General features: G+C 43.3%; 1 protein-coding gene across 1 annotated transcript in view; it reads right to left on the reverse strand.

Annotated features, from left to right (window-relative positions):
- Window positions 1-1,206: 1,206 nt before the first annotated feature.
- aif1l (allograft inflammatory factor 1-like) overlaps window positions 1,207-19,938 on the reverse strand; it is a 36,744-nt gene continuing 18,012 nt past the window's right edge. Inside the window, exons 4-6 of the mRNA XM_038965525.1 lie at window positions 18,595-18,636; window positions 17,925-18,087; window positions 1,207-2,013 (exon numbers count right to left, since the gene is read on the reverse strand). Of these exons, the coding sequence (XP_038821453.1) occupies window positions 1,926-2,013; window positions 17,925-18,087; window positions 18,595-18,636 (293 nt within the window). The 3' untranslated portion in view covers window positions 1,207-1,925. The remainder of the gene's footprint in view (window positions 2,014-17,924; window positions 18,088-18,594; window positions 18,637-19,938) is intronic.

The raw sequence follows: 19,938 nt of genomic DNA on the forward strand, positions 1-19,938 counted from the left end.
ATGAAAATACCACTAAAAGACCTCGACCCAACACGCTGGGAATAAAAATACATAACTGACGTTCTATTAAAAAATGTAAAGCTAATGAATTCAAATACTACGGTTACTATTATATCCCATGTTAAGTATGAGTTCGAGGAAAAAAACGAAAGATAGAAAAGCAGCGCTGAGGCACAGATTCGAGAATTTACGTGACAAACAAATGAACCCGGCCTGAGATGGGGAATGACTGAGAAGTAAGAAGAGGAAGAAGTACAGAATAAGACGAGATGAAAAAAAAGAACAAGATAATAGCAAAACATAGCAAGATGGAGATAATACCGTTTTAAAATGGGACAGGCACATCCCACTTTACAAAGACGAGATAGAAAATCGGGAAGTCAAGAGGTGCCACTATGGAGACTAGGATAGTCAGGCCGGGAAATGTGGGACACTGGCATGAGCTGCGTATCTAATATCACTTCATAGATGTATTCAGATCTCCAGTCATTCAATGCAGTATCTGATAGCCTAGACCTAGGGGTACATTACCAAACAAGAAACACCTTACCCTAATATACACATGAATAAACACCTTTAAAACTATCTTACAATAACCTACAATACAACTTAATGGTCTGGTTCAGGAGGGAGAATAAAGGCCAACTCTAAACCTCCTCCACCATCCTCTACTCTTCTCTCTGACTTCTATCCACGTGCTACTTTAGGCACTTGGAAAGAATGTGATTTAATCATAATTCATACGAACATGCTGAGAATCTTCTGTGTGTGCACGTGCCTCAAAACCAATCTTTCGTGAATCCTAAACTCAACTCATGAGAACCCATTCACCTCGCACCTTCAGGTTGAGAAAGTCGGTGTTGATCTACAACACCGGATCTAGTCATATGATACTCTGACCCTTAACCTAATGCCCCCCCCCCGACCCCCTTCCTAATCCTAATCCCAACTACAGTAACCCATCTCTAGTCTGAAAGAACGGGGTTGGACCATAATCTCGCAAACCTGACCTAGTGAGACAATGACCAAGCAGAGTCTGCATGGCACTAATCCAACATGTGGGATGATGTTGACAACTGTGTGTAAAGGTGTTAAAAATAACTGTGCTCTTTTTATTACATGTGCTTTAAAATCACCAGCATGCTACTTTAACGCGATTAAAAATATAATATCTGAAAGAGGAACTGGAACATTTGGTGGTGGTGGTGGTGGGGGGGGGGGTGGGGGGGGTGAAATAGGGGAGAGGGAGGGGTGGAAAATAAGATAAAGGATTTGGGTTAGTTTCCCTAAAACGGGTCACGGCTAACAAGCAGTTTCCCCAAACCTCTAACTACAACTACACTGAATTCATTACATCTGTAAAACGGTTAAATGCTACATTGAAATCATGATAAAACAGGCCTAATGATAAATTCACTAGTATCCATACACAGATTGCTTCATAACATGTGAGTTGTTGACACACAATCTTCTCATTAACACATACATACAAAACGGTCACCTCTGTTAGTTTGATCCCCAGCAAACACAACAACAATTTGCTCATATTCACAAAACGACTCAATTACACAGTTATCGCCAGGGGTTACAAGTGATCACACTAATTAAAAATACTTATTTCTCATCGCCATAATCAATATAAATATATACAGGTATGTACTGGTCATAAAAAAGCTAATCTGCCTTAACATCTTCACAGCAAATATATATAGTTAAGAGAATGCGCCTCCCTCTTTTTTCCCACATGTTTTGAACAGAGGAGGAACCCTTCCCCCCTTCTGGGACGCGTGTGCGTCCTGAGGTGGGGAGTTGATAAGGCTATGTACACAAGTCCCTGGCTGAGTGCAGGGGCCTAGGATGGTGAAATGGTCGAGGTCGGGTCCCTCTGACCCTTCTGTATTCTAGAGGCTCTGGATGTCCTGGGTCTATGGCAGGCTGGCTATGTCCCGTTTGGGTGGAGGCCCGTCAGGCTTACAGCTGGCCCCATTAGCCTTGTCCTCGAAGATCATCACCCTGGGGGGGGGAAGAGAGAGAGAGAGAGGTCAGTGGTGGACTGCAAAACAAACTCAAAGCTATGGCAGTCTCCCACATATACAATTATCTGAAAGTTCACTCAGTTGAGCAGTGCATTTCAAGGACAGATTCAAGCACTAAGACCAGGGAGGATTTTCCAATGGTTTGCAAAGAAGGGCACCTATTGGTAGATGGGTAAAAAAACAAAACAGACATTGAATATCCCTTTGAGCATGGTGCAGTTATTAATTGCACCTTGGATGGTGTATCAATACACCCAGTCACTACAAAGATACACGTGCCCTTCCTAACTCAGTTGCCGGAGAAGAAGGAAACCGCTCAGGGATTTCAACATGATGCCAGTGGTGATTTTAAAACAATTATAGAGTTTATTGGCTGTGATATGAGATAACTGAGAATGAATCACCAACACTGTAGTTACTCCACAATACTAACATAGGCCTAAATGACAGAGCGAAAAGAATGAAGCCTGTACAGAATGAAAATATTCCAAAACATGTATCCTGTTTGCAACAAGGCACTAAAGCAGTGGTCACCAACCAATTGATCATGATCGACTGGTCGATCTTCAAGGCATTCCAAGTCGATCACAAAACATTTCAGTTGAAAAGCCAACGATAAAGGCTTGCGCTCCTTTCTTTCCCCGTGTTATGCTGTTGCAGTAGGTGCACTTTATTCAGAAGCCCTGCGGACCGGGAGATCTGTGGCTAAATCGAGAGCGCCTCCTGCGCTGGCCAATCGGATACCTCAAATCACTGTGCCTACAGCTTCCAAGACCTAGGCCACAGCAAAGTTTGATACTAGCCTACGCCAAATTTCATGACTTTTAAAACCATGACCAGTACGAGACTGTCAAAGAATACAGCAAAAAGCTGCTGTTTTTATGAGTGAGTTCATGTTTTTATTGTATTTATTCAGTTGTCTTGAAAGCACCATTACCATCAGATGCAGGCAGCCTACAACCAGTCCAGTAAAATAATAAAGCTAATTAGTGCATTTTATTTCAATTTATGCTCAGCTGTTCATTGTAAGTGCAACACCAACTGATCTATTTTGTTATTAAAGCTCGAGTTTTGCAATATACACTGAACAAAAATATAAACACAACATGCAATAAATTGAAACATTTTACATAGACAAACAGTCAATTAAAGAAAAATCATTAGGCCCTTATCTATGGATTTCACTTGACTGGGAATACAGATATGCATCTGTTGGTCACAGATACCTTAAAAAAAAAAGTAGGGGCGTGGATCAGAAAACCAGTCAGTATCTGGTGTGACCACCATTTGCCTCATGCAGCGCAACACAATCAGGCTGCTGATTGTGGCCTGTGGAATATTGTCCCACTCCTCTTCAAATGGCTGTGCAAAGTTGCTAGATATTGGCGGGAACTGGAACACGCTGTCATACACATCGATCCAGAGCATCCCAAACATGCTCAATCGGTAACATCTGGTGAGTGAGCATGCAGGCCATGAAAGAACTGGGACATTTTCAGCTCCGGGAATTGTGTACAGATCCTTGCGACATGGGGCCGTGCATTATCATGCTGAAACATAAGGTGATGGTGGTGGATGAATGGCACGACAATGGGCCTCAGGATTTCGTCACGGTATCTCGGTGCTTTCAAATGGCCATTGTTAAAATGCAATTGCGTTCATTGTCCGTAGCTTATGCCTGCCCATAAGATAATCCCACCGCCATCATGGTGCACTCTGTTCACAACGTTGACATCAGCAAACCGCTAATCCCACACGACGCCATTCATGCTGTCTGCACGCTACAGTTGAAACCGGGATTCATCCATTAAGAGTACACTTCTCCAGCATTCCAGTGTCCATCGAAGGTAAGCATTTGCCCACTGAAGTTGGTTACAACGCCAAACTGCAGTCAGGTCAAGACCCTGGTTAGGACGACGAGCAAGCAGATGAGCTTCCCTGAGAAACCCACAGTTTCATCAGCTGTCCAGGTGGCTGGTCTCAGACGATCCTGCAGGCGAATAAGCCAGATGTGGTTGTCCTGGGCTGGTGTGGTTACACGTGATCTAGGGTTGTGAGGCCGGTAGGAAGTACTGCCAAATTCTCTAAAACGACATTGGAGGCAGCTTATGGTAGAGAAATTAACATAAAATTATCTGGCAACAGCTCCTGTAGTTAGCATGCCATATGCATGCTTCCTCAAAACTTGAGACATCTGTGACATTGTGTTCCGTAACAAAACTGCACATTTTTAAATGGCCTTTTATTGTCCCCCGCACAAGGTGCACCTGTGTAATGATCATGTTGTTTAATCAGCTTCTTGATATGCCACACCTGTCAGGTGGATGGATTATCTTGGCAAAGGAGAAATGCTCACTAACAGTGATGTAAACAAATTTGTGCACAAAATTTGAAGTAAATAAGCTTTTTGTGCGTATGGAACATTTCTGGAATCTTTTATTTCAGCTCATGAAACATGGGACCAACACTTTACATGTTGCATTTATATTTTTTGTTCAGTGTAATATGATCTGAGAAGAACGATATTGTCAGGCCAGGCATATAGCCAATATGCTGTGATAATGTATTAGGCCTACTGCACAAACCCCATTCCTACGTAACTGTTTTTATTAGGTTAATGTTTAAAATAAAATATGAGCGGTAGATCTAGGCTTGCTTTCTGACTGCGAAGTGATCTTGACTCAGAAAAGGTTGGTGACCACTTGACTACAATAACACTGCAAAAAAAGTCAATGGGTGTTGTAATGAGTGCGCTGAGAGTCGGGAAGCAAGTTCAAGGAACGTTTTAATAAATAAACGCAACTAAATACAAAAACAAGACACACAAACAACGCACAGACATGACACTGGAACAGAAACAATAACGCCTGGGGAAGGAACCAAAGGGAGTGACATATATAGGGAAGGTAATCAGGTAGGTGATGGAGTCCAGGTGAGTCTGAAGAGCATCATAACGAGCAGCGTGGTGACCTAGAGGCCAGAGAGGGAGCACACGTGACAGGTGTGAATACTGTAGCTGCTTTTCTAAGTTAAGAGTTTGTTTCCAAAACTCTATATCCACCAATTTTTCACATGTGTTTTTTCAACAGAAATGATTGCTTATGGGTACCTTCATGTGTGTAAAATATTACTGTAAAATCCATTCATTCATAGATTTTAGCGGTGTATGAAAATGTTTATTTTTGTTCGTATTCTGTAAATTTGGCTGTGATATGTGGTTGTCTCACCTAGCTATCTTAAGATGAATGCCCTTACTGTAAGTCTCTCTGGATAAGAGCATCTGATAAATGGTTAAAATACAGATCTCATATTGCTCTATTGAATAATAGTTTTTAAAAATCTATATATTTTTGTATAATTTGTACAGTTCTTTATTACAAATGTAGTTATTTGTTACATTTGACTGTGTAAAACCTAGCAGTACTACTCATTACTCTGAGAGTGAGGCGGATATATAGCATTTAGCTAAAAAACATGATTATTTGTCTAAATAAAACCATTAAGCGATAGATTTGTCTGTCTGTGATTGAACAACCCTGTGCCATGATTAGATAATGGGAAAAAATACACCAATCTCTTTCATCATTTCTTTCAACAATAAAAACTAATTTCCAACATTCCTGAAAATGAATATATAGCGTATTGTGATTAAACTCTTTAAGTACATGGCACAACAAGGTCATTTGGGGTGTCCAGCTGTAGAACATAAAAAGTAGAGGATGTTTTAAGCAGCAGCAGGAGAGACAATTAATCCCCTCATGGATCAAGACCCATATTTTTTTGTGCGTACAGAAATTAAATACTGTGTGTGTGTGATTGCGCATGTGTGTCTATGCATGAGAGTGAGTGAGTTAGGGCTGACTCCATTTAGTCTACTGGTCGATTGTTCGGTTGATAGGCTGTTGGTCAACCAAGATTTTTTTTATCAAGCTGTGCCAAATACCCTACATGACCAAAAGTCTGTGGACACCTGCTCGTCTAAAATCTCATTCCAAAATCATGGGCATTAATATGGAGTTGGTCCCCCCCTTTGCTGCTATAACAGCCTCAACTCTTCTGGGAAGGCTATCCACTAGATGTTGTAACATTGCTGCGGGGACTTGCTTCCATTCAGCCACAAGAGCATTAGTGAGGTCACGCACTGATGTTGGGCGATTAGGCCTGGCTCGCAGTCGGCGTTCCAATTCATCCGAAAGGTGTTCAATGGAGTTGAGGTCAGGGCTCTGTGCAGGCCAGTCAAGTTCTTCCACACTGATCTCGACAATTCATTTCTGTATGGACTTCGCTTTGTGCACGGGGGCATTGTCATGCTGGAACAGGAAAGGGCCTTCCCCAAACTGTTGCCGTAAAGTTCGAAGCACATAGTTGTCTAGAATGTCATTGTAATGCTGTAGCATTAAAATGTCCCTTCATTGGAACTAAGTGGCCTAGCCCAAACCATGAAAAACAGCCCCAGACCATTATTCCTCCTCCATAAAACTTTACATTTGGGCAGGTAGAGTTATCCTGGCATCCGCCAAACCCAGATTCGTCCATCAGACTGCCAGATGGTGAAGCGCGATTCATCACTCCAGAGAACGCGTTTCCACTGCTCCCAGAGTCCAATGGCGTCGAGCTTTACAGCACTCCAGCCTACGCTTGGCATTGGGTATGGTGATCTTAGGCTTGTGTGCGGCTGCTTGGCCATGGCACGAAGCTCCCGACGAACAGTTCTTGTGCTGACGTTGCTTCCAGAGACAGTTTGGAACTCGGTAGTGAGTGTTGCAATAGAGGACAGATGATTTTATACACGCTACGTGTTTCAGCACTTGGCGGTCCCGTTCTGTGAGCTTGTGTGGCCAACCACTTCGCAGCTGAGCCATTGTTGCTCCTAGACATTTCCACTTCACAATAACAGCACTTACAGTTGACCGAGGCAGCTTTAGCAGGGCAGAAATTTGATGAACTGAATTGTTGGAAAGGTAGCATCCTATGAAGGTGCCATGTTGAAAGTCACTGAGCTCTTCAGTAAGGCCATTCTACTGCCCATGTTTGTCTATGGATTGCATGGCTGTGTGCTCGATTTTATACACCCGTCAGCAATGGGTGTGGCTGAAATAGCCAAATCCCTAATTTGAAGGGGTGTCCACATACTTCTGTATATATAGTGTATATAAAAAAACAATATGGCACCCGAGACACCTGTCTGATTCACACCTGTGAGTGGACTAATCCATTGGTGGGGAGGCCACAGGGATGGCACACCAGTATCACCAGAAGTACATTTACTATTAATTACCAGAATTTCTAATCTACAGTGTTTGTTTGGTTATTGCTGACCGCTGGTGTAGCCTATTATCGCCAACTTCAGGAGCATAACTGCAGCGAAGGCCAGCAGCACCGAGAGGGGGGGGGTCGGGTCAGAACAGGTTTTTTTCTTCTGGTTTGGCTATATTGATCTCAGACTCCCTCTTTAGTAATTTGTGTATCAATTTTTAATCGCAGTGCTTAAAGCATCAGACAAGCTCAGTAGCCTACATATAGCTGATTTTATTCAAACATAGGGTGTGTCTATATATGGAAAAATACACGTTTAAAAATGTTGACCAATCGATTGGTTGAAAGAACAGCCGACTCTCGGTCGACCAATATTTTTTTTAGTCGGGGACAGCCATAGAGTGAGTGAATGAGTGAGAGACCGGGAGAGAGGGAGAGTACGTTCACATGTGTATGCTATTGCAGGATTTGGGCCATGCACAAAGGGATGGGGTTTGGGGAACATGCTTGGCAATCCTTCCAAGACTGCCTCTATTCTATTCCCAGTGCCTGGGAACTGAGAGCTGGGCAGGATTTAAGATGGCTGCAGTGCCGTGTCCATTCAGTGTCCCACACTAACGAGAGTCCCTAACGACAGTCACTAATGACACAGTCCCTAACGAGCAGTCAGGCCAGAGGGTGCGATCAAAACAGGACGCCCTGCTGAGTTTAACAGGGGGCTTATGTCCCCAACCAGGACATACTGATCTAAATAGATATGGAGTAGAGAGAGAGGGAGGGAAAGACAGTGTTTCCACAAGTACATAGAGTAGCCGGCCAAATCGGAGAAGTAGTTCAAAAGTATTTGCAGAAAGAGCTATATTTGTGTCCTCTGGTACATCCTAATGCCTTGATTCCATCTGAAATGCACAGCAAAATTTGAATACTTTATCGACTTTACTTCCCAGATTGGAAAAATGTATTGCCACAATGTTTATTCTTCAAATTATGTATTTTATTTAAACAGACACATTTATTAAATTAAAGGTTTTGTTTTTCCAGGTTTCCGTTTTTCCCAGTTTCAGGCTATATATATATATATACATACATACATACAGTTGAAGTCGGAAGTTTACATGCACCTTAGCCAAATACATTTAAACTCAGTTTCTCATAATTCCTGACATTTAATCCTAGTATAACTTCCCTGTCTTAGATCAGTTTGGGTCACCACTTTATTTTAAGAATGTGAAATGTCAGAATAATAGCAGAGAGAATGATTTATTTCAGCTTTTATTTCTTTCATCATATTCCCAGTGGGTCAGAAGTTTACATACACTCAATTAGTGATTGGTAGCATTGCCTTTAAATTGTTTAACTTGGGTCAAACGTTTCAGGTAGCCTTCCACAAGCTTCCCACAATAAGTTGGTTGAATTTTGGCCCATTCCTCCTGACAGAGCTGGTGTAATTGAGTCAGCTTTGTATGCCTCCTTGCTCACCCATGCTTTTTCAGGTCTGCCCACACATTTTCTATGGGATTGAGGTCAGGGCTTTGTGATGGCCACTCCAATACCTTGACTTTGTTGTAATTAAGCCATTTTGCCACAAGTATGCTTGGGGTCATTGTCCATTGGAAGACCCATTTGCGACCAAGCTTTAACTTCCTGACTGATGTCTTGAGATGTTGCTTCAATATATCCACATCATTTTCTTTCCTCATGATGCCATCTATTTTTTTGAAGTGCACCAGTCCCTCCTGCAGCAAAGCACCCCCACAACATGATGCTGCCACCCACGTACTTCACGGTTGGGATGGTGTTCTTCGGCTTGCAAGCATACCCCCTTTTCCTCCAAACATAAATGGTCATTATGACCAAACAGTTCTATTTTTGTTTCATCAGACCAGAGGACATTTCTCCAAAAAGTACGATCTTTGTCCCCATGTCCATTTGCAAACCGTAGTCTGGCTTTTTTATGGTGGTTTTGGAGCAGTGGCTTCTTTCTTGCTGAGCGGCCTTTCAGGTTATGTCGATATAAGACTCGTTTTACTGTGGATATAGATACTTTTGTACCTGTTTCCTCCAGCATCTTCACAAGGTCCTTTGCTGTTGTTCTGGGATTGATTTGCACTTTTCGCACAAAAGTACGTTCATCTCTAGGAGACAGAATGTGTCGACATTGGCCGTGTGGTCCAATGGTGTTTATACTCGCGTACTATTGTTTGTACAGATGAACGTGGTACCTTCAGGCGTTTGGAAATGGCTCCCAAGGTTGAACCAGACTTGTGGAGGTCTACAATTATTTTCTAAGGTCTTGGCTGATTTCTTTTGATTTCCCCATGATGTCAAGCAAAGAGGCACAGAGTTTGAAGGTAGGCCTTGAAATATATCCACAGGTACACCACCAATTGACTCAAATGATGTCAATTAGCCTATCAGAAGCTTCTAAAGCCATGACATCATTTTCTGGAATTTCCCAAGCTGTTTAAAGGCACAGTCAACTTAGTGTATGTAAACTTCTGACCCACTGGAATTGTGATACAGTGAATTATAAGTGAAATAACCTGTCTGTAAACAATTGTTGGAAAAATTACTTGTGTCATGCACAAAGTAGATGTCCCAATCGACTTGCCAAAACTATAGTTTGTTAACAAGAAATGTGTGGAGTGGTTGAAAAATGAGTTTTAATGACTCCAACCTAAGTGCATGTAAACTTCTGACTTCAACTGTATATCCAGTCAAAAGTTTGGACACACCTACTCATTCAAGGGTTTTTCTTTATTTTTACTATTTTCTAGCCAAAAAAGACAAATCAAAATATATTTTATATTCTTCAAAGTAGCCACCTTTTGCCTTGATGACAGCTTTGCACACTCTTGGCATTGTCTCAATGTCCCCCCGTCCCCAGTGAAAATTGCGCCCCTGATCATCGCTAACGGCCACACACAGGGGCATTCGCGTGACCTCATTCACAAAGTTGCAGGAAATACGAATCACTGATGCATTCTGTTCATGTCTTATGATAAACTTGGGCAAATTAATTCATGTTCAATACATTTAGTTGATTCCCTGGTAAGGTCAATACATTTTTGAATATTGTTGAATTCCGTTTTAATGCCCGGAGTCCGTGAGGGCCTAATTATCATATTTGGATCAGAATAAAAGTTCTCCATTGCCCATTGTTCCTGCAGTAATGATTCACCATCTTCATCGAATGTTTTCATAATGTATCTGCACTGCAGAAAAGCCTAGGCCTACCTGTAGCCTGTGCAAAATAGGGAGCCAAATGAACGTCTCTCTCACGGATGCGATTGGTTAGGCTTCACTGACGAGACATCACTAATTTTAGCGTCACTGTCTGGCAAACCCCGACATCCTAGGAAAGGTATACTTGTCCCAATACGATTCCACGGACATAAATATAACCACGTTGCATGATTTATGAATGGCAAAGGGATATAGGAAATAGACTTTATTTCAGTCAGATCGACACCTTTTATAAATTAGGGCTGGGCGATATGGCCAAAATATCATATCATGGTATTTTTCAAATTTGACGGTATTTTTTAAAAAGTTTTTGATTAAGAAAAGTTCTACATTTGCGTTATGAGTAGTGCGTGACCCTAGGGTGGCAACACATATATTCTAAATTATTTCAATGGGTCTTTCTCCATTCTGATTGTTTAATACTGTTCAATTCAACTTCAACCTAAAATAATTTCCTGCATTTCCATCAATTTCTGCATTTCCTGCACTCATTTGAGATAATTTTCACACTGCCACTATATGGGCAGAAAAACTAGGCCTTATTTTTAACCAAACGTTGCAACTGCGATTTAGATCAAAAACTTGGGTGAACTTTTGGAATCATGGAAATAGAATGTTTATTCTAACATAGTTAGAATATAATAGTGGGCACTTTGAATACAGTGTTGTTTGACATGACAACGAATGAAAATGCCATGGAGGAGTAATTGTGACACGGTAGGAACCAAACTGATGTTCAGTGTTTCCTAGGGGACCCTATAATCTTTGGCTACATTAAATCTTTATTCATGTAGCCAACATATTCATGCTTCGCCTATCCCTCTTTGATTTAGAAGATACTGTTGCACAAACAACATGCTGATTTAGGCCTCCACCAGCACTGGTATCAGGCTGTATTAGCTAGCTACGTTTGCTCTGACTCAGTACTTTTGTTAGCTAGTTTGCTAGCCAGGCAGCTAGCTAATTAGCAATTAGCAGTAGTGGCTAACACGATTTAGCTTAACTTGCTAAGAAAATACAAACTAGCTGTTTGCAGATGTAAGAAACACAAACTAATATTGTAACTATAGAACGCCTGTGGATCCAAGTTGTTGCATGTGCTGCATTGACCATGCAGACTGAACGAAAGTGTCTCGTGGTCAAGCAACAACAAATGCGCTCCTTGAGTGACAGGGGGTGGGACTAGGTCTGTGTGGAAAGCTGCATGGAGAGAGAGAGAGAGCGGAAAGGGATGACTCAAGTAGTAGAGTAAACTATACAAATGGACATTACACACGGCGTATCACATTTAACAAACCAAACATTCAAATACCGTTATAGGGAAAGTAAAAACCAAAACCGGTCCGTGCATCAATACCGGTATATAGTAATATACGGTATACCGCCCAGCACTAATTTAAATGACGAGATGCTCATGTCTCCACCCTAAAAATGGGAGGCGTTGTCCCAAAGGTAGGAAGGTAGGCAGGCGACAAGATTAGGTCCAAAATAAGCCCATAGAAACGCATTGGGTTATTTTGGACAGATTTTGGCAAGAGTGAAACCTCTCACTTTGCCTCATCCTCGTTGCTGCGTTTCCCTGTCATCGCTCACTTTGTGACTGACTGACAGGCAACTGTCCTATCAATAGATCGCTAGAAGATGCATATCGTTCATTCTTGCGGGAGAGGGCTCAACGTACTAGCGAATTGAAACTTTTACATGAAAAGAAGCCTAGTTAATATTAAGTGGGAAAATATAACCAGATGAAAATGAGCCTGTAACCGGCTGATTAGCAGACATCCGGCACTAATGGAAAACACAGAGAGAGTGAGATTGGGATAGAGAGAATGACAGGCACCACAAGGGAATGAGAGAAAACTATAGAGTGAGACAATATGAATATGAGCGATAGGAGTGCAAATAAAAAGACAAAGGGGGAGGGAGGTGAAAGATTGAAAGTGAAACACTGGAGAAGGAGGAATAAAATAGACGGATGGAGAGACCCAGAAAGGCATTGAGAGAATGAAGGAGGAAGACAGATAGTAAAACAAACAAAGAAAAAACAAAGGAGACAGACAAAGGGAGTGACGTGTATAGAAAACGAGAGAGAGAGAGAGAGCTGACAGCCTCTATTCAGAGCGAGGCGTCTTTACTTTCCATTTTTGGTTAACCTCAGCAAAGCTCCTATAAGCTCATAAGGAGTGTTGATCCCAATGGAGGCCAAACCTCCTCCACGGCAACTCCACTGCTGGCGAACGTTTCCCTGGCAACCACTTCCCACTCTGTTCCTGACTACATTACCAATGGTTCCACTGGATGGCTTTTAAATGGCTACTGTAGCAGCGTGTTCGAGGGGATCAGCCTGAGCAAGGCCCTGAACAGATTTGCTCACCTTAAATCATGTAATGAGTAGTTATTTGGGATGCATGATGATTTGTAGACCAGTGATTCTGCACATAGCCTTGGTACGTATGCCTGTAGATTCCCTTATGACAATGCAGCGAGCCACAGTCAGCCGTCAGGCACAGTCACACCACAGTTTCACTAAAATACTCAGGATTATCCAATTGGCTGGCTGGGCTCCATGAGGAAAGAGAGGGATTCCTCCTCTCACCGTGTGGTGGTTCACACGCTAAACCTGCTAAGCCCATCACACTGACCTGAACTCACTCTGGGGACAAGACAGAACCATCCACAGTTATTCCTTAACTACTAGGCCTAACCTCTGGTCACCCTACAGATAACTACCAAAACTATGGAAAAACTGGAGTAAATGAGAGATACAAAGTACTGTATATTAAAAGCAGGTGCTTCCAAACAGGTGTGGTTCCTGAGTTAATTAAACATCTCATCATACATAGTGTCATGTATAAAAATGCTGGGCAGGCCATTATTTTTGCTACCTTGGCTATGCCTCCATAGGTTGACAATGCTCCCATCCACACACTCCATAACATGCTGGGTTTGGATGACCCAACTGCTGTGTTGCAAGCATTGGGTCATTTAGTTGGGTTGATGTCTTTAAAAATTGCTGGTTTATTGATGCTGAGTTATTGAGAGATGACACAATGGGACATATCAGAAGACTGGGGGAGTGGCTTAGTAGGGACATGGTTTTCAGATAGTTATTTTTGGCTACCCGTGAGTAAATGTTATTACGGTTCATCTGTTGTGTTGTATTGTTATCACATGTTAAGGTTGGACACGGACATTTTTGTAACTTTAATGAGGCTTACACAAGTTTACGAGTTCCCCAAGAGCCTATGCACATTTTGGATATGTAAATAAGAGCACTATATAGTAGATTGACATAGGCTAGTGATTTTGCTGTTTGTTACTCGTCTTGTTGGCTGAAGAAAAGTAAAATGTTCAAAGTGCACATCAGAATTCGGTAAGAAGGGTCGCACGTAGTTGCATCCTCGACTTGCATGTTCTGTTAATATGAATGATCATATTCCAAATGTGATTTCGGTCATTCTGAGCACCGTGGGTGGATGCCCTAATCAGGTTACGCACCCAATGCATATGGGTCCTGTACATTTCTCAAATGTCCGAGAAATAAAAATGTTGCCGGTCAAATGTCTGGCGCCACATTTTGCTAACGGAAACCCTGGCGTGTGTGTGTGTGTGCATAAAGCCAAATGTGTGTTTAGTCTACTCTGGCACTCAAATGGCCAACCCAGGAAACAAAAGGCCTGGACTTGGCCCCAGAACCCCCCCGGCCGTTAGTAGTACCCGACCCAAATTATTTCCCTGTAATTGCAACAAAACCAATTGTTCCTTTGCCAAGAAACTCTGAATAACAGTTTACTAACTATATAATAGCTTCTGTTTTCTGTCCTCAAACCCCTCACTCTCTCTCTCTCCAACTCCCCCTCTTTCTCCCTCTCCGTCCCAGGAGAGAAACGGAACACTATAATACAACAAGAGTGCAGTTGAAGATCGCTGTGGCCAACTTGGATGACGTCCAATCAAATTCACACATTAAAAGGCTGGAGTGAGAGAAAGGTTTTTGAAGGGGGGGGGGGGGGGGGTCTCAAATCACTCAGAGAATGAAAGGTAGCAACATTTACTCTGGCCTTTTCTCAATTGGATTTGCTCAACTCCTGTATCCTCCCTCGCCTCCTTTTGAAAAAGGTCAAAGGTAATCGAGGAGAGGCGGCAGGGAGGGGGAACGAGTGGAGGAGTCTCATTGTATCAAATGAGACGCCTCCACTCACGCGTCATCAGGCAAATTACGTTTACAAGTGTGGATCCCGAAATAAATGTGTAAAGTGATTAAAAACAAATTAAGTTAGTTGTGAAAGACATTTTATCGATAAAATGTTAAGTAGCATACTGTTTTTAAACGTGTGCTCATCTGACAAAACAAAAGCTGATTCAAAGGGGGTGTGGCAGATTCCAAAACTCTTCCGGGAAGGACTCAGGTAGGATACATATGACTATCCTCGATGTAAGGTGGCTATCGAGGAGGGCAGGACAAGTCTTCCGTTCGCCTACTAACAAATGGACATCTCCTCGAACACTCCACAACTTGTTAGTTTCCGGGTCACGGAGGAGAGAGTGTGGAGGACAGACTTTTTCCCAAATGAGAAAAGGCCTCTGTCTTTTTCTCTCGCTAGGCTCACCACCTCTACTGATGAAGGATAGAGAGAGTGAGGGAGAGAGCGAGAGAGAAAGATTTGGAGTGAGAGAGAGATTAACAAAGAAAGAGTGGAAGGAGCAGTGGAGAAAAGTTGTTTCTGCCTGATGATGAGTGTATTTGGGATTATGAGGAGACTTGTCTGGCTAAGGATCTGCCGGGCCAGTTTAGTCCAGTTAGAGCTGAAATGCAATAGCAAACACACACTGACTAGACCCGCAGATATCTGCCCAAACCCAACCCAGGCTTGTGAGCAAAACAATGTAAATAGCCAAGAAACACAAGTACAACCTCACTTCAGTAGACTTTCGTTTTGAGTAAATTAGACCAAATTTATGCCTGTGCCCAGCACTTCTAAAAATTCATATTTTACTCAACTCTTCAGCGAAGCACTGTTGAAGCTCGAGGTGAAATAGGCTATATCGGATTCGTAGTTCTTTGACTTTATGCGATTAATTTACCAGCTATGAAACAAAACTGAGGAAATACAATGAAAACAGCTACTGCAGCATTTATTTTACTATAAATTGTGATCACACTTGACTATTTTTATTCCCAAATGCGAGTGAAATGCTCGCATTGTGGAGCCCTGACCACCCGCCAACGTGGCTGGTGAATAGACATCTTACCCGCCAATGCCAAAAATCTACCCGCATTTGGCAGGTGTTAATTTTAGGCCCTGCTTACACAAGTAACCCTGTCCAAAACACCTGCTGACTGGCTTTCGAAAGACCATTCCTGTCTCAACTCAGAGATGTTTCCCTTGACAGTGTTTTTTTAAATTTTTTATATAAGTGTTGCCCTTAGATGAATGGTGGTTTAGGACAGGGCAAAGTCTTAGACTGTACTGAGGGATGTCTGTTTTATGCTCCTCCCACCATGAATACCATGGCGATAAACGCTGGTGCCATGTGGCGAGTGATGATGTCATCACCTGTCATCCCAAACCCTGCTGAAAGATAACAACTGGCTGACACAGCGGAGGGTGAATTCCCACACACACAGCAAAAGCCAACGAACGTCCCATGAGACCTACAGTTGAAGTCGGAAGTTTACATAAACTTAGGTTGGAGTCATTAAAACTCGTTTTCCAACCACTCCACACATTTCTTGTTATGTCAAGTCGGTTAGGACATCTATTTTTGTCATGACACAAGTAATTTTTCCAACAATTGTTTAGACAGCTTATATCACGTATAATTCACTGTATCACAATTCCAGTGGGTCAGAAGTTTACATACACTAAGTTGACTGTGCCTTTAAACAGTTTGGAAAATTCCAGAAAATGATGTCATGGCTTTAGAAGCTTCTGATAGGCTAATTGACATCATTTGAGTCAATTGGAGGTGTACCTGTGGATATATTTCAAGGCCTACCTTCAAACTCTGTGCCTCTTTGCTTGACATCATGGGAAAATCAAAAGAAATCAGCCAAGACCTCAGAAAAGAATTGTAGACCCCCACGAGTCTGGTTCAACCTTGGTAGCAATTTCCAAACGCCTGAAGGTACCACGTTCATCTGTACAAACAATAGTACGCAAATATAAACACCATTGGACCACACGGCCGTCATACTGCTCAGGAAGGAGACACGTTCTGTCTCCTAGAGATGAACGTACTTTGGTGCGAAAAGTGCAAATCAATCCCAGAACAACAGCAAAGGACCTTGTGAAGATGCTGGTTAAGTCCTATATCGACATAACCTGATAGGCTGCTCAGCAAGGAAGAAGCCACTGCTCCAAAACCGCCATAAAAAAGCCAGACTACGGTTTGCAACTGCACATGGGGACAATGATCGTACTTTTTGGAGAAATGTCCTCTGGTCTGATGAAACATAAATAGAACTGTTTGGCCATAATGACCATCGTTATGTTTGGAGGAAAAGGGGGAGGCTTGCAAGCCGAAGAACACCATCCCAACCGTGAAGCACGGGGGTGGCAGTATCATGTTGTGGGGGTGCTTTGCTGCAGGAGGGACTGGTGCACTTCACAAAATAGATGGCATCATGAGGCAGGAAAAGTATGTGGATATATTGAAGCAACATCTCAAGACATTAGTCAGGAAGTTAAAGCTTGGTCGGAAATGGGTCTTCCAAATGGACAATGACCCCAAGCATACCTTCAAAGTTGTGGCAAAATGGCTTAAGGACAACAAAGTCAAGGTATAGGAGTGGCCATCACTAAGCCCTGACCTCCATCCTATAGAAAAGTTGTGGGCAGAACAGAAAAAGTGTTTGCGAGCAAGGAGGTCCACAAACCTGACTCAGTTACACCAGCTCTGTCAGGAGGAATGGGCCAAAATTCACCCAACTTATTGTGGGAAGCTTGTGGGAGGCTACCCGAACCGTTTGACCCAAGTTAAACAATTTAAAGGCAATGCTACCAAATACTAATTGAGTGTATGTAAACTTCTGACCCACTGGGAATGTGATGAAAGAAATAAAAGCTGAAATAAATAATTCTCTCTGCTATTATTCTGACATTTCACATTCTTAAAATAAAGTGGTGATCCTAACTGACCTAAAACAGGGAATTTTTACTCGGATTAAATGTCAGGAATGGTGAAAAACTGAATTTAAATGTATTTGGCTAAGGTGTATGTAAACTTCCGACTTCAACTGTGTGTAACGATGCACGTGGTCAGTCACACACCCACCCAGAGATACCAATGAAACATGACGCAACACAATGGACATATGTTGGCGACAAGCGCCGCATACACCAACCCAATACCTCCCCCCCCCGAGACACACAGCGCACTCACAGCTTGAGGACGGCCGAGCGCTTGCCCAGCATCATCTTGACGAAGTCTCTGTAGTTGATGCTGTCGCTGACGCCTTCGGTCACCTCGGAGATCATCTTCTTCATCTCCAGGTGGGTCTTCGGAACGCCCAGCTTCTCCATCATCCTCTTCATCCCCATCATATCTGCAGGGGGACGCCCACACAGGAGGAGAATGGTTAACAAGCGCACACACACACCCCCCCACTGGAGAACGACAGACACACACACACACCACACGCACACCCCTGCAGGAGAACGACACACACACACACACACACCTTATCTGACACCTGTTTTCAAGGCCAGTAGGCCAAATACAGTATCACCTTTCTAGTTAGACGCAATAGTGACACATGAAACCCTCATAGACCTCTGGTTAATCCCATACCCACAACACACGGAGGTCTTAACTACTGCTCAGTGCTCACACACACACACACACACACACACACACACACACACACACACACACACACACACACACACACACACACACACACACACACACACACACACACACACACACACACACACACACACACACACACACACACACACACACACACACACACACACACAAAGCACACACAAAGCACCGCAGTTGTGTATCACTGTTGAGCACCTGGCTGCTTGTCGTTTCCACTACTCACCGATCTCTCCTTGGTCATTCAGGTCAAACTCTGCATATTTGTCTGCAAAACAAATCGACACACAACCGCATGGTTAGCTTGCATGGTTAACACACAGCAGACTAAATAAGGAGGGTGGAGGTGTCTCAATGTAACACCGAATAAAGTTAAAGGCCCTTAAATAACACACCCAAACACAACGCATTAGGGAGAGTAGAAGACCAAAAAAACGCTTCGCTTTGCTTAACACACACACACACACACACACACACACACACACACACACACACACACACACACACACACACACACACACACACACACACACAGCTGGTCATAGCAGGTGTGTCTCGCAATGGCAGGCTAGGGTCAGACAGGCCAACGAGGAAAAAATATGGTCCTGGCCTTATGGCAATGAACAGATCCTCTCATTTGGCCTGGCCTACAGTTCACGCATTAGCCTAATACTTCATCAGTCAGTAGTCAACTGCCCAGTGCCACTCCAATGACATGTCTTGTTGTGGAGATAAAAACAGCTCTCTCTGGAACTCTCTCTCTGGAATTCTCTCTGGAACTCTGTAGTTAGTCAGGTTTCTGGATTAGGCCTAGCTGTTTCCCCTGTCACAATGGAGCCTCTGTGTGTGTGTTTGTGTGTGAGGCCTTGAGTTGTGGAACATTGTCACCGTGTGGAGGGGGGGTGAGGGGGCAGTCGGGGGACAATGCTGACCCTGTTTGTGAACTCTGAGGAGAGGGCCCCTCTTCCGCCTCCCACCTACACGCTGCTCTGTGAGTGGGCCTCTTGTCCTGAAGCGCTCTGTCAATCAACCATCCATCCGTCCACACACTGATAGTCTCAACAACACAAGTGGCTTCTTCCTCCTCTCCGATATTCCTCGTGTCTTCAAAGTGAGTGAAATATCTTGGAGGCCTTCTCTCTCTTCCTCCTCTTCCCCTATTCCGTGTACCCTTCTATTTACACCAGGCCTTCGCTGTGAGCGTAAAGGGCAAGGACGGACAATCACACATTGTCTCGCCCTCTCCTTCCCTCCCTCTCTTCTCTCCATGGTTAGGAGTTTGCTCTGACAGACGTATTTGTGTGATACACACATCAACCCCTGGAGCCTCTGGGGCGTGGGGCTGTCGGCTTGAGGCCTCAGCTGAGACCGTGTGGGACGCTACATGACAGCCTCCTGTCGTTCTTTCCCAAAACAATAACGTCTTGTGTCCTTGCTCTTTGCTCATTCTCACCCGCTCTCGAACGGGAACAATACCTTCAAGCATTCGCTGTTATGAGAAATAAATACAGCACCAGGGCTCTATCTAGTTCTCCTATAGGCCAGAGGAGGCTGGTGGGAGGAGCTAAAG

Source organism: Salvelinus namaycush, chromosome 26 (assembly GCF_016432855.1).
Source record: "Salvelinus namaycush isolate Seneca chromosome 26, SaNama_1.0, whole genome shotgun sequence".
NCBI lineage: Eukaryota > Metazoa > Chordata > Actinopteri > Salmoniformes > Salmonidae > Salvelinus > Salvelinus namaycush.